We start from the raw sequence: 26,795 nt of genomic DNA, 5'->3' as shown, positions 1-26,795 counted from the left end.
CTGGGGGCTGTGTTTTAAAACGATCACTCAGGTTGGGGCACGTGGGTGGTTCAGTTGGTTAAGCATCCACCTTCATTTCAGATCTGATCTCAGTTTGTGATTTCGAGCCCTGGGTGGGGCTCTGAGTTGACAGTGCAGAGCCTGCTTCGGCTTCTCTAGGTTTCTCTAACTCCCTCTCTCTCTGCCCCTCCCCTGCTCGCTCTCTCTCTCTCTCTCTCTCTCTCAAATAAATAAATCAACATTAAAAAAAACCCACAAAAACTTTTAAACCTACCACTCAGGTTAAAATATCATTAGCCATTCTGGTGTTGCAATGTCTTCCAAGAATATATCTACTGGCAATTGAAAGAGCATTCCAAGGACACTTGATATCTCTTTGAAATCTTATCTCAAAGTAAAGGAAATATAGTACAGTTTTTCCTCATTTCCTCACTTCAACAGAAATCCTAAAAATTTGTGTATTGGTCATGAATTTTTGAAGCTAAAAGAAATTTTTCTAAAGTATCAATGATAAAAAAAAATGCTTTTGGTAAACTATGTTATAGGAAAGAACGAATTATATCTTTCTATTCTCTATATCAAAAACATCATGAAATTTTACCATCCGAAGAGACAATAAAGAATGTGCTGCCCAAAAAGTGCAGGTGTTTTACACTGTTACATCATTAGCACATCTTTAAGAATATTCAGGACACAAAGTGGTAATTAATCCCAAGGAAGGAAAGACCAACATAAGTTAAGTGTAGTCCAGGATAACTTCAGGGAAAATGAGGGAAAGATAGGATTTCAATAGGTAGAAGAAAAATGGAGGCTGAGGGCAGAGCTGAGTCAGCTGGCCAACCCATATTGTCAGTTACACCTGACATCAGGTCTGATTGGCTCAGTCTCCACTCTGATTGGTCAGTGACTGCTACAGCAGTTGGTAAATGTTTTGCACATCATCCCTGTCAGTTAGAAGGGACAATATTAACAAAGACACAGAGAAGAATAATCTCAGCCTATTTATAAAACGGTAAGGAAATTAGACCAGCTTGAGTCCAGCTGGGATAGTTATGGGGAGGACAGCTGTTTAATTATGGTAAAACCAATTGTGAAGAATATTGAATGTCAGTCAAAGGTTTTGTACATAATTCTGCAACCAGTGGAGGGTAGTGAATGATTCTGTAAAGTAAGGACAAAAATGGAGACTATTTTTTGTATTTTAGGAAGATTGCAGCAGTAGTTGAGTGAGGGGAAAACTAAGGAAATCTTTTTAGGAGGTAGTTATAATAATTCAGGCATGAACTTATCAGATGTTAACTAGGGAACTAGTCATTTGGGCCTGTTTGTGTATCACTTCTTTAACTTAAGTTTTGTATTATTGGCTTTAAATGGATTATGTATTGAAGACCTCTACTTAAAATGCCTCACTTAAAATCCTCTGGTCCCACCTCCTTCCAGCCACTGATGCTGATGCAGTGAGCAGTTCTATTCAACCAGCTTTATGCTGAAGCACCTTTTGAGTGCATCTTTTCTCTTCCTGTCCCTGGCTTCTCTGATGCAGTGGCAAACTGGGGTGTCCAGCCAAACTACTCGGCACTCACTTATGTACAACTAAGAAATGCAGGATTATTAACATCTTATGGGTCAACCATCAACCACTGGGGATGTGTGCCGTAGGGTAAATGCTTTCCCTTTTCTCCCCACCCCACAGTGATATATTTCATGGAGCTTCCCAAAGTTCCCGTGGGGTCAAATAGTCACTCTAGAGATGGCTACCTGGATTATACTGGCTTTCCTTCTAACTCTCCCACCTCATTCTAACACTCCCCTCCTGCTCCCTGTGAACACATCCCCAAATAAATCACCCATGCCCATGCATAAGCCTTTGTATCATGCTCTTCTTTGGGGACGCCTAGGCTGAACCAGAACAGGATTTTTACTTCCGGTTCTTTTGAAACCACCATGGTGGAACCTCACATCATGTTCTGCTCCCATTAGAAATGTCAATATGGCCAATAGCTAATATCTCCTTTTGACCTTTTAAATTTAAAACTGGAGCTTGTAGAGCTGATTCAGTCCCATATACTAAGCAGCAGTTTTGTTTGTTGTTGTTTTCAGAGAGAGAGCATGAGCAGGGGAGGGGCAGAGAGAGGGGGAAGGAGAGAATCTTAAGTAGGCTCCATGCTGAACTTGGAGCCCAATGCAGGGCTCAATCCCATGACCCTGGGATCATGACTTGAGCTGAAATCAAGAGTTGGATGCTTGACCCACTGAGCCACCCAGGCACCCTCTAAGCAGTGGTTTTAAGCAGACAGGGAGGTAGTACGGAGTCCTGGGAAAAGCAGAGAATCTCGAGTTATGAGATCTGCATTTAAGCTTTGCTACTTACTAGGTGAATGAGCGAGGCAAATTATATAATTCTTCTAGTTTTCAGTATCTCCATCTATAAAATAGGAACTTTAGTAACAACTTACCTTCTTAGGGTTCCTATAAGTACCAAACAGGAACAAGGTATGTGTGCTACACTTTTGCTAATTTGAGTGCTCAACTTATATTCTCCCTTCCTCTTGGGTATGTGATCCCAATTTCGTTTGGATGAATATTCACCATTTCCCAACACATCCTATGTTTCACACCTCCCACCTTTGTGCCCTGCACTAGGGTAGGCTCTGATTGACTAAATACCAAGAGATTATTTGTCATTTTCCTGGAAATGTTGATTGGAAAAAAGCAAGACATGAGATTTGGGAGAGAAACTCCCTCACTCTTCTGAGAGAGTAATCAAAAAAAAAAAAAATCTCTCCTTGCCCTGAATATGAATGAGACAGCACATAATTCCTAGAAATCTGTAGACATCATCTAGTGGCCCTAATGAGGGTAAACCTAAAGATGAAACAGAAAGGAGCTGTGGTGAGATTACTGAACTTCTGAACCAAGCCACATCCAAAGACTACATGACCTTTGGTCATTTCAGATAAGTGAATCATTTTTTTTTTTTTAAATAAGTGAGTCAAATATTTTATTTAAGCCAGTTTGAGTCAGGTTTTTCTCTTACCAGGAATAAAAGAATTCCCAACTCATAGAGTATGTAAATAAGCTTTATAACTTGCAACTCACTATAAAAACATTAGTTTGTACTGTTTTTATTATTACTAGTTACCAAGAATACCTATAGTCCATGCAGCAGGTTGAGAAAAATTCCTTTCCTGTTTTCATTTTAATCTAGTACAAACTTTTGGGAAGAAATTTAAATGACTGCCTTATAGTGATTTCAGAAATAGATCCCAGCTAGGATAACTATATATATAGAAAGAAGCAAATTTAAAAACAAAAAAACAAAAAAACAAAAAAAACAACGCTATAAAACTGACTGAATTTTAAAAAATATATTAAACTCACAAGTCATAAAAGACTGTCAGAATTAGCTACATAAAAATACAAAAACTTCTATAATTCAGGGGAAAAATTACTATAAACAAAGTTAAAATGCAAAGACAACCTGGAGGGGATGTTATACAGTAGATAAACTCCCAATATATAAAGAGTTCTTATAAATCAATAAAAGGAAACTGCCTCAATAGAAAGATAAGTAAAAGGCTTCATCATGAAATTTAAAGACCATAAGAAAAGATACTAAACTTAAGATCAAAGAAAGTCAAGGGTAATCTTTAAAAGATATTACTAATAATTGTGATAACTAACACATATTAAGCACCAGGCACTATAAGAATTCTTTCACAGAAATTTAGGTATAAGAATAATCATTATAGAGTTAAACAAATGAAAACAACTTGAATGTCAAGCAATAGAAAACTGGTAAAATACGTTATGATACATTCCTATACTGAAATACATTGGTGCCATTAAAAAGGATCCAATAAGCTCTTAAGTGTTAACATGGAAAAAAGTATAATACATTGTTGAGTTCATCAAACAGAACGATCCCATTATATTAAAGTACATATTTACGTATACATTTATGGTCTAGAAGTAAATGGCAACTATTAATAATGGTTATCTCTCAGGGTCACCTGGGTGGCTCAGTCGGTTAAGCTCCAGTTGGGCTCAGGTCATGATCTCACAGCTCGTGGGTTCAAGCCCTGTGTTGGGCTCTGTGCTGACAGCTTGGAGCCTAGAGTCTGCTTCAGATACTATGTTTCCCTCTCTCTCTGCCCTTTCCCTGCTCACCCTCTGTCTCTGTCTTTCAAACATAAATAAACGTTAAAACAAAACAAAACAAATAATGGCTATCTCTCAAGTATAAGATTACCTAGGGACCATTTTGTGTAGTTTTTATAAAATGTATGTAGTACAAAAATATTTTTATTTTAAAATAAATAATTAAATGAGCATGAATCAGAAAGAAATCTGGGTTGGGTAATATGTGGCCACCTTGATGGCTGAATGCATTCCTCTTGTCATCAGCCTTGAATGCTGATGAAGCGTCTGGCAGATGATAGTGACTATCATGTTTAGAAAGAGTGGAAGGCAAGAGGAGGGGCAGCATTAAGAGCTACACTCCACTGTCCCAAAGTTGTGCATACAGCAGCACTGGTGGGTTGGAGAGGGCATGGGGAATGGCTTCCCAGGGAGGTATGAGCGAAGAAAACAGAGCTTTCCCAACCAAGAAACTAGGAATGAAGAAATTTCACAATCAGCTCCGGGTGAAGGAAGGGATTTAGTTTTTTTATGTTCGTTCTCCTAAATGCCCACCTACAGCGTTCAGAATTGGCTCCTTGAAAACTATGAGAAGTAGTCATTTTCCAGGTTCTGGCTGTGAAGGCCAGAGGCTGTCCCATCTCCTCTGCTACCAAACCAGGAATTTCTTGTACCTGATCTCATCCCTTCCTGGTTCTTTGGAGTTGCCTTTGGACTAATTTTGATAACATGTCAGCACTGCTATGAACAGCCAAAGCCTGGTATGATCCTATGAGGTAAGGCCCTTGGCTGAGTTGACATCTCCCTTCCCCTGTAGCAGGATTCTCACACAGAGTCATGATACCAAGACTTTTCTTTCTAGGAAGCAACTTTATTTGTGCCAGCACTGACTCAGTTGGGTTCACACCCAACACCCCCGAACACGAAGTGGCATAGTTTTTTATATATTTTCAACTTTCTTTTGTCTCCCATATATGGTAACACACAAACATGCAATCTGATTAAGTGGTCTCATGTTACAGGGTCATGAGGGATATCACGTAGGAATATAGCCAGGTTGCCTTGAGGTTTTTTTAGTTTACATTCCTTAGGGAGTGGACCCTACCACACCTCCACCTCCAGAACCTGGAGTCTGGAGTTCTAGATAACAAGCACAAGGAGGAATTACACAAACAAATAAGCTTTATGCTCTCTTAATCCATGCCTTGTCACTGACTTAGATGAATTAGAGAAAGTCCTTTGGTTGAATCCTAGGCCTTATAACTCAAAAGGATCGGACAGTATCAGTGTGTAATTTTTTAGATGAAAAAACTGAAAACTTAAATGTTACCTAATTCTTCCAAGGCCATGACAAACTTTAGAGCTGACGGGAGAATCCAGTCCTCCTCTCGTAGCATGATTTCCACTCTGCATGCCACATTTTTGGCTGCCACATTTCCAGCAGCAGAGCTTCAGAGTTTCAGGGATTTATAAAGAGTGATCTTTTACATCTTCACTCAAAATAGTGAATTGGAAATGAAGTTGTAGGACTGAACACTTTTACTGTAATGCCTAGTGTTGTTAATAACAAGAGTACTTAAGTGTAATACAGTCAAACAATGTGACATTTGTTTATTCATCCATTTATGAAACATTTATTCAGCATATACAACATGCCAGGCCCTGCTGCAGGAAAAATGAAAACTTACAGCAGTAGCAAGGAACCACATAACCTGGCAATAATTTTAAGCCATACATCCTTATCCAGTCAGTCTGGTCCTGCCCATTAGATCCCTGACCATTGGTCTTGGCCACCCTTGAACAAAGAATTAGTACATCAGTGCAAAACACTCAGTTTCCTGAAGACCCTCTGGCAACATTCACTTACAATAAACTCTTGGATACGGTCCCTGTGGATGGTAGTCTGATGGAAATCTCTGAAAGTCAGGACATACAGAAGTTTTTACTTCTTACATTTCATCTATCACTGGGATTTCTGCATCCTTTACAACGTTTACAGGAAGTCCTGCCAGGTAGACAGGACAAGCTGCATCATCAATTAAACAACAAGACCCAGTCCTAACCCCTGGAATGATTTTAGACAATTGCAGTGGCTCAGCAAAGACTCCAGCTAGTAAATTTTGGTTATAAAATAAGCATGGCTATATGTTAGTAAACTCATAAACCACCACATCTTATGAACAGTTGTCTGAGAATGGGCTTTCCTTGTGTCCGAATGGCTACCTGGACATTTCCTAAAATGTGTGGAGAAGCACCAAGGCAGGCTGACCATTGACATCACTGACAGCTGGTTGTGTTGCAAGTGTCTCAACATGTGCCAAAGAGTCTGTGTCTGCTGAAAGAAAGTGTGCATTGAAGTCAACAACAGCAGGAAGCATCCTGTGGGAAGCTCTCTCATCTGTTACCTGAAGCCCCTGAAATCACCTTCAACATACTAAAGGCAAAAATCCTGTCTCCACCGCAGATTCACATTACAGAAAAGTTACACACTGATTTTTTATTAAAATCTAGGTGACAGGGGCGCCTGGGTGGCGCAGTCGGTTAAGCGTCCGACTTCAGCCGGGTCACGATCTCGCGGTCCGGGAGTTCGAGCCCCGTGTCGGGCTCTGGGCTGATGGCTCAGAGCCTGGAGCCTGTTTCCGATTCTGTGTCTCCTTCTCTCTCTGCCCCTCCCCCGTTCGTGCTCTGTCTCTCTCTGTCCCAAAAATAAATAAACGTTGAAAAAAAAAAATCTAGGTGACAAATTGGTCACTTATAACCAAGAATGAAGAAAGTTCTTTACACAAAAGGGAAATGACACCAGAAGGAAAATTTTAACTTTAGGAATGAAGGAAGAGAAATGGAAATATTTGGGTAAATATAATCTATTGAGTTCTTTTCCTGAATTCTTTAAACTATGGGTGATGGTTGAAGGCAATAATTGTAACATTATCTAATGGGTTTTCAATTCATGTAGATGCAATGTACACAATAACTACAGGGAAGAGTAAAGCGACATACAGAGTGGTGAAGTTTTTGTATTCCTCTTAAAGTAACAAAGTATTAATTCGAATAAACTGAAAAATAAAGGATATATGTCATAACTCCCAGCATAACCACTAAAAATCCATAAAAAGATATGGTAAAAGCCTCAAAAAAAGATATGTTAAAGCTTCAATAGATAAACTGAAATTGAATACTAAAAAGTAATCAAATAATTTAAAAGAAGGAGTAAAGGGAAAACAGAGGAATGAAAACAGGTGGAAACAAGAGAACAATAACAAAATGATAGACCTAAATCTTAACACTTCAGTAATAAATACAAATGGCTCCAAAAAGACAAGGAACGCCAGAGTGGTTAAAGAAAAAGAATCAACTATATGCTGTCCATGAGAAAATCACTTTAAATGTACTGACATAAGTTAGAAAAAGATGGAAAAAGAAATTACATGAAAACACTAATCAGAAGAAATCCAGAATTACTATAATAATATAAGACAAAGTAGACTTTAAAGAAAGGAAAATTACTGGGACAAAGAGGGACATTTGATAAATGGGTCATTCTACCAATAAGACATAACAATCCTAAGTGTATATGTACCTAAAAACAGGACTTTAAAATACATTATTTAGGGGCGCCTGGGTGGCGCAGTCGGTTAAGCGTCCGACTTCAGCTAGGTCACGATCTCGCGGTCCGTGAGTTCGAGCCCCGCATCAGGCTCTGGGCTGATGGCTCAGAGCCTGGAGCCTGCTTCCGATTCTGTGTCTCCCTCTCTCTCTGCCCCTCCCCCGTTCATGCTCTGTCTCTCTCTGTCCCAAAAATAAATAAACGTTAAAAAAAAAAATTAAAAAAAAAATAATAAAATAAAATACATTATTTAAAAATAGGTAAAACAGAAAGGAAAAGTAGAAAAACACACAATTATAATTGGAGACTTCAATACTTCTCTTTCAGGAATTGATAAAACAAGTGTATAGAATAGAAAATCAACAAGATATAGAACTGAACCAACTGATCTACTGACATTTTTAGAACACCTCCAATGAACAACAGAAGAACACACATTCATTTCAAGTGTACAAGGGACATTCACTAACATAGACCATATTCTGGGTCATGAGAAAATCCTCATAAGTGTAAGAGAATAAAAATCACACAAAGTATGTTTTCTGATCACAACAGAATTAAACTAGAGATCAATAACAAAAAGATGACTAGAGTATCTCCAAATCTTTGTAAATGAAAACACACACACTTCTAAATAAATAATCCATGAGTCACAAAGACTCTCAAAAGAAATTAGAAAATAGTTCTTGGGGGTTTTTTGGTTTTTTTTTAGAGAGTGCACATGCACACATGCATGTATGAGTGAGTAGGAGAGCGGCAGAAGGAGAGGGAGAGAGGAATCCTAAGCAGGTCCCATGTTTAGCATGGAGCCCAACACAGGGCTCCAACTCATGACTGTGAGATCATGACCTGAGCCAAAATCCAGAGTCGGATGCCTAACCGACTGAGCCACCTGGGTGCCCCTAGAAAATATTTTGAATTGAATGAAAATGAAAACACAACATATCAATATTTGAGGAATCCAGTTCACACAGTGCTTCAAGAGAAATTTATAGGTTTAAATACTTAAATCAAAAAAGAAGAAAGATTTTGAATTAGTAATCTAAGCTTCTACCTTAGGGAAAAGGGCAGGTCAGCAAATAGAGGGAAGGAAAAAATAAAGATAAGAGCAGAAATTAGTGAAACTAAAAAGAGTAACAAGAGAAAATAAAAGAAAAAAATTTGTTTCTCAAATAGATCAATAAAATTCAGTAAACTTCTAGACAGACATAAAGAAAAAACAGAGAAGATACAATATAAAGAATTAAAAAAAGTAAATCACTATAAATTCTATAGACAGCAAAAAGATAATGAATAATACAAAACTATGTACATAACTTTGACTGCTTAGATGCAATGGACCAAGTCCTCAAAGGCCACAAAGTATCAAGACTCACCTAAGAAAAAAATAGGCATCCTGAATAGTTCTATCTATATCTGTTAAATACATTGTAGTTTAAATCTTGCCAAAAAAGAAAAATCTAGGCCAAGATGGTTATATTAACAAATCTTGCCCAATGTTTAAAGAAAAACACCCAATTCTGCACAATCAGCATCATACAGGAAATTCTAGTCAATGCAACAAGGGAAAAGAAAGAAAGAAAGAAAGAAAGAAAGAAAGAAAGAAAGAAAGAAAGAAAGAAAGAAAGAAAGGACATACAGATTGAAAAGGAAGAAATTAAATTGTCTTGGTCCTCACACCATAGCTGTTGTTTCAGGAAACATGATGTCTATACGGAAATCCCAAGGAATCTATAAAAAACTTGTAGAATTAGCACATGAGTTTAGCAAGATGGAAAGATACAAGGTCAACAGAAAAAAATCAATTTTATTTATATATATTGGCAATGAGTAATTTGAAATCAGTTTTTTCTTAAATGTTTATTTATTTTTGAGAGAGAGAGAGAGAGAGTGCAAGCAGGGGAGGAACAGAGAGAGGGAGACACAGAATCTGAAGCCGTCAGCACAGAGCCTGGCATAGGGTTCAAACTCACGGACCATAAGATCATGACTTGAGCCAACGTAGGAAACTTAACTGACTGAGCCACCCAGCCACCCCTGAAATCAGTTTTTTAAAATGACATTTATAATAGCTCTAAAAAAAAGATAAGCAGTTGAGTATAAAGCTAACATGCAGAATCTATGTGCTAAAAACTACAAAGTGCCAATGAAAGAAATGAAAGGAGACCTAAATAGAGAGCCACACAATGTATGTAGCCATACATTCATCTCAACAATACAGTTAAGATGGCAAATATCCCCCAAATTGATCTATAAATTTAATGCAATTCCAATAAAAATCCAAGAAGGACTGTTTATATAGACTAGGTGATTCTACAACTTATATAAACAGGCAAAAGGACTAGAATACCAGAAAGTTCTTAAAAAAGGATTAAGCAATTTTAAGACTTGCTATAAAGTTGCAGTATTCTAAAATAGTGTGATATTAACAAAGGAATAGACACATAGTTCAACAGAACAGAACAGAGTCCATAAATAGACCCACACAATATAGTTAATTGATTTTTGACCAAGGTACAAAAATATTAAAAAGAATAGTCTTTTGGGGCGCCTGGGTGGCGCAGTCGGTTAAGCGTCCAACTTCAACCAGGTCACGATCTCGCGGTCCATGAGTTCGAGCCCCGCGTCAGGCTCTGGGCTGATGGCTCAGAGCCTGGAGCCTGTTTCCGATTCTGTGTCTCCCTCTCTCTCTGCCCCTCCCCCGTTCATGCTCTGTCTCTCTCTGTCCCAAAAATAAATAAACGTTGAAAAAAAAAAAAAAAGAATAGTCTTTTAACAAATTGTGTTGGAACAATTAGATGCCAATATGCATACAAATTAACTCTGACCTAAACATTGTATCTTAAACAAAAAAATTAACTAAAAACTAGACTATATGGGTCCTTTCCATAATTTGGCTATTGTTGATAATGCTGCTATAAAACCAAAAAACAGACTCTTAACTATAGAGAACAAACTTATGTTACCAGAGGGGAGGAGGTGGGGGAAGGGTAAAATAGGTGACTGGGATTAAAGAGTGAACTCGCTGTGATGAGCACCAGGTGTTGTATGTAAGTGCTGAATCACTAAATTGTACACCTAAAACTAATATTACACTATATGTTAACTAACAGGAATTTAAATAAAAACTTGGAAGAAAAAAATATATAAAATGGGTTTCACAACCAGGTAAAAAAAATATTAAAGTGGGTTTCCTGTAAAAAATTTAAAATAAAAAATAGACCATAGATCTAAATGGAAAATGTAAAACTATGAAATTTTGGGAAAAAGCTTAGGAAAAAATCTTTGTGACCTTAGATTAGGCAAAGAACTCCTAAATAAGACATCAAAAGCATGATTCATAAATGAACAACTGACAATTTTGACTTCATCAAAATAAAAAACTTATGGTCTGCAAAAGTCACTTAAAAATGAAAAGAGAATCTACACTTGTAGAAACTACTACAAATCACATATGTGATAAAAAATTTGTATCCAGAACCCAACAAAACTTAACACTCAATAGTAAGAGAACAACTCAATTAAAAAATGAGACCAATTAGGCAAGAAAAAGAAATAAAGGACACACAAATAAAAAGAAAGAAGTAAAACTGTCACTATTTGCAGATGACATAATATTATATGTAGAAAATCCTAAAGAATCCACTAAAAATATTAGAATAAACAAATTCAGTAGAGTTTCAGGATACACAATCAAAATAAAAAAAAATCTGTTGTGTTTCCATATATAAACAACAAACTAGCAAAAAAAGATACTAAGAAAACAATTCCATTTATAATTCTGTCAAAAAAATAAAATACTTAGAAATAAATTTCACCAAGGAAGTGAAAGATCTGTATACTGAAAACTGTAAGACACTGATGAAAGAAATTGAAAAAGACACAAATGAAAAGATATACTGCGCTCATAATTGGAAGAATTAATATTGTTAAAATATCCATGCTTCCCAAAGCAAATTTGGGAACAAACAAATTCAATGCAATCCTATCAAACTTCCAATAGCATTTCTCACAAAAATAAAACAATCCTAAAATTTGAGTGGAACTGTGAAAGACCCAAAATAGCCAAAGTAAGCCTGAAAAAGAAGAACAAAGCTGGAAGCATCTCACTCCCTGATTTCAAACTATATTTCAAAGCTGTATTGGCAAAACAAACAAACAAACAAAACAAAACAAAACAAAAATAAAAAACAGAGACACATAGACCAATGGAACCGAGTAGGGAACCCAGAAATAAGCTCATGCATATATGGCCAGTTAATTTACAACAAAAGAGCCAAGAATATAGGATAGGGGAAGAACAGTCTCTTCAATAAATGGTGCTGGGAAAACTGGATGGCCACATGTAAAAGAATGAAATTGGACCAATATCTTACACCATACACAAAAATTAACTAAAAAGGGATTAAAGATTTGAATGTAAGATCTGATACCATAAAACCCCTAGTACAAAACATAGGTGGTAAGCTTGACATTTGTCTTGTGAGAATATTTTGGATTTGGTAAAAAAAAAAAATTAAAAAATAAATTATAAATAAATAAATAAATAAATAAATAAATAAGTGGGGCTACATCAAACTAAAAACCTTCTACACAGCAAAGAAAACCATCAGCAAGATGAAAAGGCAACCTAATGAATGGGAAACAATATTTGCAAATCATATGTCTGATAAGGGGTTAATATCCAAAATATATAACGAATTCCTATAATTCAATAGCAAACTAAGAAACCAATTAAGAAATGGTCAGAGGACTGTTATTCAACATAGTATTGGAAATCTTAGCCTCTGCAATCAGACAACACAAAGAAATAAAAGGCATCCAAATTGGCCAGGAGGAGGTCAAACTTTCCCTCTTCGAAGATGACATGACACTCTATATGGAAAACCCAAAAGATTCCACCAAAAAATGCTAGAATTGATTAATGAATTCAGCAAAGTTGCAGGATATAAAATCAATGCACAGGAATCAGTTGCATTCCTATACACGAACAATGAAGCCACAGAAAGAGAAGTCAAGGAATCGATCCCATTTACAATTGCACAAAAAACCATAAAGTACCTAGGAATAAATCTAACCAAAGAGGTGAAAAATCTATATGCTGAAAACTATAGAAAGCTTATAAAAGAAATTGAAGAAGACACAAAAAAATGGAAAAAGATTCCATGCTCCTGGATAGGAAGAACAAATATTGTTAAAATGTCGATACTACCCAAAGGAATTTACATATTCAATGCAATCCCTGTCAAAATAACACCAGCATTCTTCACAGAGCTAAAACAAATAATCCTAAAATTTGTATGGAACCAGAAAAGACCCCAAATAGCCAAAGCAATCTTGAAAAAGAAAACCAAAGCAGGAGGCATCACAATCCCAGACTTCAAGCTATACTACAAAGCTGTAATCATCATGACAGTATGGTACTGACACAAGAACAGACACTCAGATCAATGGAACAGAATAGAGAACCCAGAAATGGACCCACAAACATATGGCCAACTAATCTTTGACAAAGCAGGAAAGAATATCCAATGGAATAAAGACAGTCTCGTCAGCAAGTGGCACTGGGAAAACTGGACAGCGACATGCAGAAGAATGAACCTGGACCCCTTTCTTACACCATACACAAAAATAAACTCAAAATGGATGAAAGACCTCAATGTAAGACAGGAAGCCATCAAAATCCTTGAGGAGAAAGCAGGCAAAAACCTCTTTGATCTTGGCCACAGCAACTTCTTACTCAACATGTCTCCAGAGGTAAGGGAAACAAAAGCAAAAATGAACTACTGAGACCTCCTCAAAATAAAAAGCTTCTGCACAGTGAAGGAAACAATCAGCAAAACTAGAAGGCAACTGACAGAATGGGAGAAGATATTTGCAAGCGACATATTGGATAAAGGGTTAGTATCCAAAATCTGCAAAGAACTTATCAAACTCAACACCCAAAAACAAATAATCCAGTGAAGAAATGGGCAAAAGAAATGGGCAAAAGACATGAATAGACACTTCTCCAAAGAAGACATCCAGATGGCCAACCAACACATGAACTAATGCTCAACATCACTCATTATCAGGGAAATACAAATCAAAACCACAATGAGATACCACCTCACACCTGTCAGAATGGCTAACATTAACCACTCAGGCAACAACAGATGTTGGCGAGGATGCGGAGAAAGAGGATCTTTTTTGCATTGTTGGTGGCAATGCAAGCTGGTGCAGCCACTCTGGAAAACAGTATGGAGGTTCCTCAAAAACTAAAAGTAGAACTATCATATGACCCAGAAATTGCACTAGTAGGCATTTATCCAAGGGATACAGGTGTGTTGTTTCGAAGGGACACATGCACCCCCATGTTTATAGCAGCACTATCAACAATAGCCAAAGTATGGAAAGAGCCCGAATGTCCATCAATGGATGAATGGATCAAGAAGATACGGTATATATATATATATATATATATATATATATATATATATATACATACAATGGAGTATTACTCAGCAATCAAAAAGAATGAAATCTTGCTATTTGCAGCTACATGGATGGAACTGGAGGGTATTACGCTAAGTGAAATTAGCCAGTCAGAGAAAGACAAAAATCATATGACTTCACTCATATGAGGACTTTAAGGGACAAAACAGATGAATATAAGGGAAGGGAAACAAAAATAATGTAAAAACAGGGAGGGGGACAAAACAGAAGAGACTCATAAATATGGAGAAAAAACTGAGGGTTACTGGAGGGGCTGTGGGTGGGGGGATGGGCTAAATGGGTAAGGGGCACTAAGGCATCTACTCCTGAAATCATTGTTGCATGCTATGCTAACTAATTTGGATATAAATTTTAAAAAATGAAAAATAAAATAAAATGATTAAAAAAAAATAAAAGAAGAAAAAAAAAAGAAATGGGCAGAGAATGTGAATAGACATTATCCCAAAGAATATATAAAGATGGACAACAGGTACATGAAAAGATGTTTAACATTACTATATGTCAGGTAAATGCAAATCAAAACTACCAAGATAACACATCACATCTGTTAGAATGGCTATTATCAAAAAGACAAGAAATAACTGTTGACAAGGGTGTGAAGAAAAAGGAACCCTGCACACTGGAGGTGGTAATGTAAATTGGTATAGCCACTGTAGAAAACAGTATGTAGCTTCCTCCAAAAATTAAAAATAGAACCACTATATGATGCAGCAATTCCACTTCTATGTATTTATCCAAAGAAAACAAAAATATTGACTTAAAAAGATGTATGTGCGCCGTGCTTATTGCAGCCTTATTTACAATAGCCAAGATATAGAATCAACCTAAGTGTCCACTGATGGACGGATGACTGAATACCACATTTTCTACATATATGTATATATATATACATATATATACATACTGGAATTTATTCAGTCATTAAAAAGAATGAAATATTGCTATTTGCTACAACATGGATGGACCTTGAGGGCATTATGTTAAGTGAAATACATCATGTAGAGAAAGAAATACCATATAATCTTACTTATATGTAGAATCTAAAACAAAAAACAAAACAATAAAGCAGTGAGCTCATGGAAACAAAGAACAGACTGGTGGTTACCAGAGGTGCAGAATGGAGGGGTGAGGGTGTGAAGGAGGCTAAATGGGTGAAGAGAGTTAAAAAGTACAAATTCCTAGCTATAAACAGGTCATAGGGATATAATATAAAGCATGGGGGACAAAAAGAAAAAAAAAAAATAAGCAAAAGATTTCAAAGAACACTTTACTGAAGAAAATCCATAATGGCAAATAAACATGTGAAAACATGATTTTAACACCATTTTCCGCCTTGTGAAATGCAAATTAAAACCTAACGGCATACCATTTACATACCCCTATTAATTAGGATAGCTAAAATTAAAAAATAAATAAGAACACAATACCTACCTGGCAATCCTATACTTAGGGAAAGAAATGAAAACTTTTGTTCCCATAAAACCTCTACATGAATATTTATAGCAGCTCCATTCATAACAACAACTGGAAGCAACCCAAATGCCCAAATGCCTTTAATCAAAATGGCTTAATAGATAAAGAAATGGTGGTGAATCCACAGGATGGAATACTACTCAACAATAAAAAGGAATGAACTATTGATACACACAACAACATGAGTGAATCTCAAAAGCATTACAATGGATGAAAGAACTCTGACTCAAAGCTTACATATTGTCTGAATCTATTTATGTGACATTTTGGAAAAGGCAAAAATGTAAGAATGAAGATCAGTGGTTGTAAGGGGTAGAGATGGAGATGGGAGTGTAACTACAAACGGATGGGACAGGGAGTTTTCTGAGGTGATAGTTTTCTGTTCCTGACTGTAATGGTGATTGCATAAGTGTGTTAAAACTAAGAGAACTGGTATATAACATTCAACTTCTCTATGCTATGCTCACCACCAATGTAGGTATCACTCGTCAACATGCAAAGGCTATTACAATACCATTGACTATATTCTATACCTGAAACTAATGTAACATCATGTGTCTACTATATGCAAATTAAAAAATAAAATAAAATAGTCATGGGGATGAACAGTACAACATAGAGAATAATCATAAAATTATAATGGCTTTGTACAGTGATGGTAACTTACACTTAATATGGTTGGTATTTTGTAATGTAGATGATTGTTGAAGCTGTATGTTGTACACTTGAAACTAATATAATATTATGTGTCAACTATACTTCAATTAAAAATTTAAAAAATAGGGGCGCCTAAGTGGCTCAGTAGGTTAAAGCGTCTGACTCCTGATTTTGGCTCAGGTCATGATCTCACAGTTTCTGAAATCAAGCTCTTCATCAGGCTCTGTGCTGACAGCGTGGAGCCTGCTTGAGATTCTTTCTCTCTCTCTCTCTCTCTCCTGCCCCTTTCCCCCTCTCATGCTCTCTTTCTCTCTCTCTCTCCAAAATAAATAAGTAAATAAATAAATTTAAAAAAAATTAAATAAAAAAAATAAAACAACTCAGAGAACTGTATAAGCAAAAAACAGAGTCAAATTTACAGTTTTTAAGTTAAAAAAAATTAAAAACGACTTTGGAAAGAGTACCTTATAGCAAGGCTTCAGCAGTGTCTCACATATATTCCCGTAGTTAAGCAACAACAGTTATCAACAAAATATCCTCCTTCCCTCCCCACCCCTGCCCCCACAGAAGGTTAAACTATCAACCAAGACATTGGGACAATGCTTGGGTCAATAGTTTCTTCTAAATAATAAGTCTTGGGCCAAGAGTTTCTTCTAAGTAAGTACTAACTCAATAACAAAATGTGGCATTATGGCCAGGGCTATGGTATCACAATATGTGAAGACCAAAAAGTCCAAGATCTAATCAGCTCATGTGTGCACCTCCCCTACCCCAAGGGACAGAGTCAAAAACCATGTTCTATGGACCTTAGCACACTGTGTGTCTCACATTTTATCATCAGGAAATCAGTCCAGTGGGGACTTCTGAAGCTCGTGCCAACTATAATTAATAACACAGATTTTCTATCACATGTGCCCTGACTAGTGTCTCTGGAAAAGAAAAATGTTATTTAGAATTTGTGAAAATTTGTAGGCATTAGGTATTTGTCAAAACTCATATAATGGCACACCAAAAAGAGCAAGTTGTATTTTGTGTAAATTAAAAAAAAAAAATGTTAACCTTTGGGAAAAGCCTATCTCAAACTGTAACTTAAGACACATTTTAAGCAACTATTTCACGTCTTTTTGTTTATTAGAGCTCAAATTAAAGTGATAGGTGGTAAGAATGTTTACCATGAGGTTGGTTCTTCTTTTGTGGTTTAGTTTATTACCGGAAACAGAAAATACAAGTCAGCAGAGAGGTCAAAAATGGAGGGTGGGGAGAGTCTGACCTGTTAGGAACCTAACAGGAATTAGGAATTGTTAGGAATTGTTCTGTTTATGTATTTCACAACCATCCTATTAATGGGGTAGTATCTTCCATGTTTATAAGCTGTTTAAGGACTAAATCCTAATAGTGATAGATCAAGTGAACTACATAATGGTGATCACAGGTGATACCAAAACTCCTCTGGGGCTGCTGGAACCCTGGAAGATCATAATGGCTTTAGGAAAATTATTAACCAGTCTGGCTTTCCATGAGATCTAAACCCACCAAGTGGTTAGCACATTTGGAGTGTGAGTGCATTTTACAGAAAGCTCCAAGGTGCTCCAGGGTGGTGGTTCCCTGGGAAGCAGAGTGGATATCCAAGAGCTTTGGCTGGTATGAAGGAGTTCTCCAGAAAATGACTGATTAAGAAAACAAGTTCACATAGAGTTAAACAGTACATTCTGTCGGCTGTAATGATGTTGTCAAGGACACCATAAATAATCCAATGAATATATTAACACCATAAGTGAGATTTCTTGGTTTCTGGTTTGCATTTACTTCAGCGTTCCTTAAGGGTGTGGTCCTTCCCTGTTCACCCAAAGTCAACACTAGGTTCAGATATTTTCTTACCTCAAAGTTTCATTTTCTGAATTTATTGAGCAATCATTCCCCATTCACCTCCAGTGCCAAGAAGTGGGTATCTCAGGGTAATCTCCCCTCAACTAGCTTCATTATCTACGAATCCTCTAAACTATCTTAGAAGCAACCCCAGGAACAGGTTTAAACCTGTTGTAAACCCAGTGTCCCCCAACATGCTGGACCCCATGGCACTAGTGGGTGTTCAGTGTTGGCTTGGAACAGTGTCAATTATGGCTGTCATTGAGCTCCAGCCAAAGGTCCCACAAAGTGACAGGTGCTGCTCTGAATGATGAATTCTTCATCCCATGATCACTCCCAGTTGGGAGAAAATAAATGGTTTTTCATTTTTTTTAATTTTTTAAATATTTATTTTCGAGAGAGAGAGAAAGGACAAGTCAGGGAGGGGCAGAGAGAGAGAAGGGAACAGAGGATCCCAAGCAGGCTCTGTGCCATAGACAGCAGAGAGCCTGATGCGGGTTCAAATTCATGAACTGTGAGATCATGACCTGAGCTGAAGTTGGACACTTAACTAACTGAGCCATGCAGGCACCCCCAAAATAAAGGTTTTGAGAGAATTAACCAATCTCACTATTGTCTCTTCACTATAATCTGAACCACCCATTTTCAGCAAAGCAAGAAGAGTGGGGTGGTGTTTAGATAACCAATAATCTTCATTGACAACATTATAAAAAGCAAGAGGGGACACTGACCAAGGACCAGAGTTGGCTCTAACACCCACATGGCTGGTGATGGAACTAGGCCTACCTCTGATTTGGAGCTGTCTTCTGAGGTCAATGTAAAAAGCCACATTCACTGCACTTTCAAGAAAAAAAAAATCCTTGGAAAAACTGTGAGCGACAGTGTAGTATTGTAATGCATTCTACATGTTTCTACACAAAATAACACTTCCCTTTACTACTTTTCCTCTAAGTGTTCAGTGGGAGAAGACACAATCCTGATTAGTTTAGAGTATTTTCCCTTCTGAGTAGACAACTGACTTTTTATTTTTCACTGACTTTTTTCTATAGGTATGAGCTCCTTGCCACCCCTCCCTTACCCCTGTTATCTGTCATGTCCCTTCACTTCTCTGGCGATACTTCTAAAAGCTGTGTTTCAAGTGACACTTTGCAATCTTAAACAAAAGATGTGTACCTTTTGAAAAAAAAGAGAATCAGAGCTTCATCTCCTATTTGCCCTTCACCCCAGTTTGCCTCCACCCAGCCTGCAGCCATGGAGGTACAGGCCAAAACTCACCACAATTCCATTGCTGATTAAACTGTAAGGAACATAGGGGTGCCTGGATGCCTCAGTTGGTGGAGCGTGGGACTCTTGGTCTTGGGGTCGTGAGTGTGTGGAGATTACTTCAAAGTAAATCTTCAAAAAAAACTGTAAAAAACATAAAAGTATATTATTACATATGATATTTGCCATAGGTTTCTCAAAAATGCCTATTATCAAGTTCAGGAAATTCCCTTCCACGTCTAATTTGCTAATTTTCATTTAGTTTTATCTGCAGGTATTGGAGATGTTATTACCATGGTTATTACATAGGTAGATATTTTAGTATCAAACTATCTTTGAATAGGGCCTACTTTCATATGCATGTGTTCATAAATTGCTGGATTCAATTTGTTAATATTTTGTTTGAGATTTAAGATTACCATATAATTTAATTCCCTGCATTTTTAAAATCTGGTTTAAATATTAACAACTTCCATAATAATGCCTTCTTCCTCCATGAGTTGGTCAGATACTTCAATTTATTGTAGGGAAAAATTAAATCTTAATCCACCATATGAAGAAGTCAATAGATAAAGTAAAATTGATTAGCCACAAAATAGCAATGTAAGAATTACTGAAGAATAAGAAAATAAATATGAGAAGAAACATCTGATGGGATTGGAAGGAGTTGCTTCTAGAGAAAAGAGCGATAAAACTGGGCACTGCTTGATTTGCTTTTGTTTTATTTTATTTTTTTGTTAAAATAATCATTCTAGGGGTGCCTGGGCACCTCAGTTGGTTAAGCGTCCGACTTTGGCTCAGGTCATGATCTCACAGTTCCTGGGTTCAAGTCCTGTGTCAGGCTCTGTCCTGACAGCTTGCTTCAGATTCTGTCTCCTTTTCTCTCTGCCCCTCCCCCACTTGTGCTTGGTCTCTGTCTCTGTCTCTGTCTCTGTCTCTCTCTCAAAAATAAACATTAAAAAAATTTTAATAAAAAAAATAAGCCTTTTAGGGGTGCTTGGGTGGATTGGCTGGTTAAGCTTTTTACTTTGGCTCAGGTCATGATCCTGTGGTTCATGAGTTTGAGCCCCACATTAGGTCCTCTGCTGTCAGCACAGAGCCTGCTTCAGATCCTCTGTCCCCCTCTCCCTCTGCCCCTTCACTGCTTGCTCTCTCTCTCTCAAAAATGAATGAACATTAAAAAAAAGTAATAATCCTTTTAATATTACTTTTCTTTTAAAACCATGAATATGTATTACTTTGATAAAAACTAAGGAGCAGATTTAGTTTCACAAAACTCAGAGACATTTATGGTGCAGAATCTATTTTGAGATCTGTGACACCTTCTTCCTTTTCTCTAGTGAACATATATTAAAGTTGTGGCTTGTTTCTCCAAGCTCTTTCCAGCCAGTACATTTTGCATTTCCCTCTCCCTGAACACGTGAAACTTCTTCCCTCCACCTTTCAACATCCCCAAATATTGGATTTCTTCCAAGCAAACATTGGAAGACATTTTTAACCCCCTCCCCCTATTAGAAAGCATGCAATAAAATCATTTTTATATTCATTTAAAATATCCTACAAAGGACTTCTGGTCTGGTGACAGAATTCTGTAGAGGTCAGGCACTGGTTGGTTGGAGGTTTTTTTTTTTTTTTTTGGCATCTGGTTGAATGATAGGTGCTGTGGCTTTGGTTGGACAACAAATTCAGTATACACTGATGGATGCTGGAGGGATCCTTGAGTGATGATGCTGTCAGGAAGTACTTCCTAGACCCAATTTGGGCTGATTGGGAAGTGTTGCCCTTTACAGACGCTGGTCCACCAACCAGTTTCATGGTAAGGCTGACTCTGGAGATGAGCTTATACACGCCACTTGTTGGATGATCATTTTAAATCAGAATTAAGACTGATGAGAGGTAAACTGAAAACCAATCATGACAAAAGGTATTCCTTTGTTGATTTGTTCTTTTTGTTTGTGATGGAAACTGATTATCTTTTTTTTCTGTTAAAACAATTAAAGCAGTAGCTTTTGAGTTTTGTGGGATTTTTAAAAATTGCCGCCATTGGTTTGCATATTTGCTTTACCTTGTTGCTAAGTGGGAAGGAGGTGACATTTTCTTTAAATTAAAATTTGCATATTTAATCAGCATTTCAGATTCCTTGGAGCAGACTGTTGCTCCCTTCCATCTATTTGTGTTATTGTCATTGTTGATACAGTGGAAGAGTTGAAAACAGTAGACTTTAGCTTGCTGGGGTACTTTTCATTGAGGATTGAGATCACAAGCAACTATCATCTTGGGACCCGTGGGGTGGGGGGAGTTCTTAAAATCAGGACTTCAGACTCTAAGGATAAAACTGCTTCCTTCTGTTTTTCTTGTCAACCTTTTCGAAGAATTTAAGACTAACTGTCTTAATTCTGGAGGCTGATTGGCTATGGTATTTGAAGACTGTGATTGAGTTAAGACAATGGATGCTAGATAACAGGAAGAGGAAAGATGAGGTTTGGGGACTATATTGACATTTAGATTCTGATTAGATTGGAAAAGGGCAATTATAGTTGATGTGGTCATATTATATTTGATTGGATTAAAGTGTGGCTGGTTGGATTATCTAATTGAAAAAGGAGGTGGCCAAGCAATCTGATTTATGTTATATCTAATAAAGGTAATCACACAGGGATCCTGGAGAGAAGAGGGTATCAGTAACTTTGTATATCTGGGGGTGGCAGGGGTGGGGTCACTGGAGGCTGCTAGAGGTTTTCTATAGGGGATGACCCTGAAGATGATCTTGAAGGCTGGCACAGTGGACAGCAGGCTTCTAGGAAGGGTATGTCCAAAGGAAACAGTTATGAAAGGGCATCTTGTACTTAAGAACACTAAAATGTTCCAGATGGCCACTGTATGATGTGGAGTGTTGGGAAATGGGTGGATGGGTTTGGTGATTAGGGACCTGGTAGGAAAAAATTTAACATTCCAGTTTTATCTCAAAATAGAGTGTTGTAGGAGATTTTCAAGAAAGGGAGTGACATTATCAGATGTATTTTTTATGAGGACCACTGGATTATTTATAGAAGATAGACAAGAATGAGAATACACTGGGGCACCTGGGTGGCTCAGTCAGGTAAGCCTCCGACTTTGGCTCAGGTCATGATCTCACGGTTCATGGGTTCCAGCCCAGCGTTGGTCTCTGGGCTGACAGCTCAGAGCATGTAGCCTGCTTCAGATTCTGTGTTTCTCTCTCTCTGTGTCCCTCCCCCGTTCATCCTCTGTCTCTCTGTCTCTCTCTCAAAAATAAATAAACATCGAAAAAGTCAAAGAAAAAGAAAAGAAAAGAAAAGAAAAGAAAAGAAAAGAAAAGAAAAGAAAAGAAAAGAATGAGAATATACTGATGATAGGGCACTGACGAGGAGGCTTCAGGTGGAAAAAAAAGCACAATTGTTATCTTAAGGCCAGTGGTAGGAAAGGAGAGAAAAGAAAACATATGAAATATTTTCTTTTAATTGGTTATGTGTGAAGGACAGTAGTCCAGGAAAATGCTTAGAATTCTTGTTTGCCCAATTTGGTGAGTGGTAACACCACAATATTTTCTCCTTGGCACATAGGTGCCATATTTTACTATCATATAAGAAAAGGTTTCTTCTTGAGGTTGTGCTCACAGGCATCACTGCTTTTAGAAGGACGCGATGAAAGTCTGGCATATATTTCACAGCCAGTTTTTCTAAACGTGGTTCCTTGAGGCACTGGTTTTGAGAAAAGTAAACAGATACTCTGTAGAGGAAGAAATGTTGAATAATCCAAAAAACTTTTGGGAAACATGAAATATTACACGCCCCCTTGGAAAGTCACAGTGGAAACATATCAGAGACTCACAGTAAAGAGACTCTTAAACTTTCTTTGACTCTGACTTTCCCATATTTATTTGAGTTTAGAACTCCTTTTTCATAGCACACATATTTGGGGGGATTTAAGTAGACCAAATGCAGTGTTTGTGTTATGAAATTTGGGTAGGATTCGATTATCCACAAATAACTGTGTTTGAATCAGAAGACAGAACTGTATCCAGTGGTGTGCTGCTAAATGTTTACTGGCCAAACTAGGGGAGGTGGGGGAGGTAGGAGAGAGTGGAGGTGTGAGAGATACAGAAAGAAGCACAAAATAGTTGTTTTGGAGAGCAAGACAGCAGACTCCCTGAGGCAGCATGATAGAATTACCAGGCAGTTTTGAATCCCCATTGGAGGGTTGAGGTCATGAACTTCAAGTGAGGCTAGCCAACAATAGCAGTGCTGTTTTCCTCAGCCCTGCCGTTTAGGAGTTATGAAGACAGGGGCTACGTTTAACCAGGATTAGAGCTTTTCCAGGCAAGAATAACAGGAAGGAAATAAGCATGAGAGATGAGAATCCATGCAATGTCTGGTGGGTAAGGAAGGAGCAAGCAGAGGGGAGTATGATGGAGAAGTGCTTTGGATCAGAGGTCTCGAACTATCAGAGGACAGTTGGAGTTAGGTTATTTATTCCAAGAGTAAGCAAACTGAAAGGAAAGGAGGTTCTAGAGTTCAGATTTGGGAAATGGGGCACTTGCTCATAGTGATAAGAGCTAGGGCATGGCAAAGGAAGAGGCCATCAGAAGTGAGAAGGTCTAGGTGTCTGGTAGGTTCTGTGGATGACATCCAGGATTATGATGAATGGAGGATGGAGGAGGACGGCAGTTGAGCCAGGTGCTAAACCTCAAGGATTCTGGAGGAAAGGGAATTCCAGAGATGACAGCAACAGCTGGGGTAGTATCACTGGGTTGCATGAGCTTCAAGGAAGCTAGGAGTTCTAAAAATGTAGAAGAAATGTTTTTGAAACTGCAAAGACATCCCACTTTTAGAGTTTGAGATGATGTGGATGTCAGAGGACATGGATGTGGATGTGATGTGGATGTCCTCTACTTTAGGAGAAATGGTCTCCTCAGGGAACAGCAGGCTTCCAGCATGAGACAAGAAGGTAAAGGGAAGGTCCCAGAGGTGGCTGAGGATTTAGGAGAGTTTGTTGATGAGGAGCGTCTTTCCAGAGGGCAGAGTGGAAGAGTTTGGGAGGGTGGGGATGGTTGGATGAGACCTTGTCTTAAGTTTGTGGGGGTGAGGCTCCAGAGGATGACGGAGCTGTAGTGCATGAGGCAGGATGGACTGGTCTTGAGGGAAGATGGTTGATTCAAGTTGAGTCCAATAAAATTAGGGGGAGGCTTCATTCCACTTTGGCTGAAACACCAAGAAGCATCCCTAGATGCCTTGTTTTCCACAGCAAGCAGGGCCATACCTACACTGCTTCTGCACACTTTCGTACTGGGCATAAGGTGGACTCAACAAATACTCACTGCAGAAATTATTCTCAAGGGACAACAACTAATACGGTCCTGCCTCACTTCTAACATATTAATAGGATCTTAGCTAACATTACCACCCTCTAGGAAAGTACTAAAAGATGCTTTTGTCTGACCCTTCTCCCCTCACTCACTTACCTCCTCAAGAAGAGTGGTGTATCTGATTGCGAGGACAGGTGCCTTCTCCTCCAGGGCCAACCTGGACATTTTCCTCTCAGACTCTGCTTTCCTGTGGTCACTACACCCAAATCCAGTCCCAGGCCCATTGCAGGCCTGCTTTCTTGGTTCCCCAACTCTTGCTTGATGGGGGTACCCAGACAGATAAGGGTACCTGGACGGGTGAAAATTTGCTCTGTAAACCAACCCTCTCCACGTACAGCTCTCAAAACCCAGCTTTGCAATGTCCAACATGGGAGCTATTAGTCACATATGGCTATTTAAATTTAAATTAATTAAAATAAAAGTCATTGTCTCGATGGGACTAGCCACCTCTCAAGGGCACAATAGCCTCACATGGCTACACATCGGTCAGCACAGCTACAGAACACTTCCGTCATTCCAGAAAATTCTAGTAGAATGCACCGCTCTGAAACATTAATCAAACCATTGTTATTGGCCCCTTTCTAACTCAAGTGTTTTTCGTTGCAGCCGAATCCATGAGCTAGCCCGGAAACTCCCCGGCATCAGACAGGAACTGGAAGTGGGAGTGGGCGTGCCGAGCTGCCAGCATGGCGCAGTACAAGGGCACGATGCGGGAGGCCGGCCGGGCCATGCACCTGATCAAGAAGCGGGAAAAGCAGAAGGAGCAGATGGAGGTGCTGAAGCAGCGGATCGCCGAGGAGACCCTCATCAAGTCGAAGGTGGACAAGAAATTCTCGGCTCATTACGACGCCGTGGAGGCCGAGCTGAAGTCGAGCACGGTGGGCCTGGTGACCTTGAACGACATGAAGGCCAAGCAGGAGGCCCTGCTCAAGGAGCGGGAGATGCAGCTGGCCAAGAGGGAGCAGCTGGAGGCGCGGCGGCTGCAGCTGGAGGCACTGCGGGAGAAGGAGCGTAAGCAGGAGCAGAAGCGCAAGATCTGCAGCCTGTCCTTCACGCTCGACGAGGGCGACGAGGGCAACGTGGATGAGGAGGTGGCGGCTAGGGAGCAGCCCACGCCGGCGGGGCTGAGCAAGAAGACGAACCTGGGGAAGAATCCAGATGTGGACACGAGCTTCCTGCCTGACCGCGACCGCGAAGAGGAGGAGAACCGGCTGCGGGAGCAGCTGCGGCAGGAGTGGGAGGCCAGGCGCGAGAAGGTGAAGCGCGAGGAGATGGAGGTCACGTTCAGCTACTGGGACGGCTCCGGGCACCGGCGCACCGTGCGCATCCACAAGGGTGGCACCGTGCAGCAGTTCCTGAAGAGGGCCCTGCAGGGGCTGCGAAAGGACTTCCGTGAGCTGCGGTCGGCGGGCGTGGAGCAGCTCATGTACATCAAGGAGGACCTGATCCTGCCCCACTACCACACCTTCTACGACTTCATCGTCACCAAGGCCCGGGGCAAGAGTGGGCCGCTCTTCAACTTCGACGTGCACGATGACGTGCGGCTGCTGAGCGACGCCACCATGGAAAAGGATGAGTCACACGCGGGCAAGGTGGTGCTGCGGAGCTGGTACGAGAAGAACAAGCACATCTTCCCCGCGAGCCGCTGGGAACCCTACGACCCTGAAAAGAAGTGGGACAAGTACACGATCCGATGACCCCCTTCCCGCTCCTCTGAGGCTCCCTGTCATGTCCCACCCCCACCTTGTCCTGCATATGGAGCCTTGGCGGCCCCCTGGTGACCTCCTGCCCACACCAAGGCAGCGACAGCCAGCAGAGGAAACGGTTTTCTGTACCCTGGAAATTCCAACTTAATTTGGTGACCTTCATTTCTTTCCCGAAATTTAATAAAGAGCCGAAAGTTCTCGTGAT

General features: G+C 39.1%; 1 protein-coding gene across 1 annotated transcript; it reads left to right on the top strand.

Moving 5' to 3' along the window:
* Positions 1-932: 932 nt before the first annotated feature.
* Positions 933-26,794, top strand: FAM50B (family with sequence similarity 50 member B). The gene is made up of 2 exons (XM_025917301.2): positions 933-1,012; positions 25,491-26,794. Exon 2 carries the CDS (start codon positions 25,571-25,573, stop codon positions 26,579-26,581), a length of 1,011 nt encoding a protein of 336 aa, XP_025773086.1. The 5' UTR covers positions 933-1,012; positions 25,491-25,570; the 3' UTR covers positions 26,582-26,794.
* The last annotated feature ends 1 nt before the right edge of the window (position 26,795 follows it).

The sequence above is a fragment of the Puma concolor genome, chromosome B2 (assembly GCF_028749965.1).
Source record: "Puma concolor isolate L17-30 chromosome B2, mPumCon1.1.hap2, whole genome shotgun sequence".
In the NCBI taxonomy this organism is placed as follows: Eukaryota; Metazoa; Chordata; class Mammalia; order Carnivora; family Felidae; genus Puma; species Puma concolor.
This window is presented reverse-complemented; position numbering and strand designations above follow the sequence as displayed.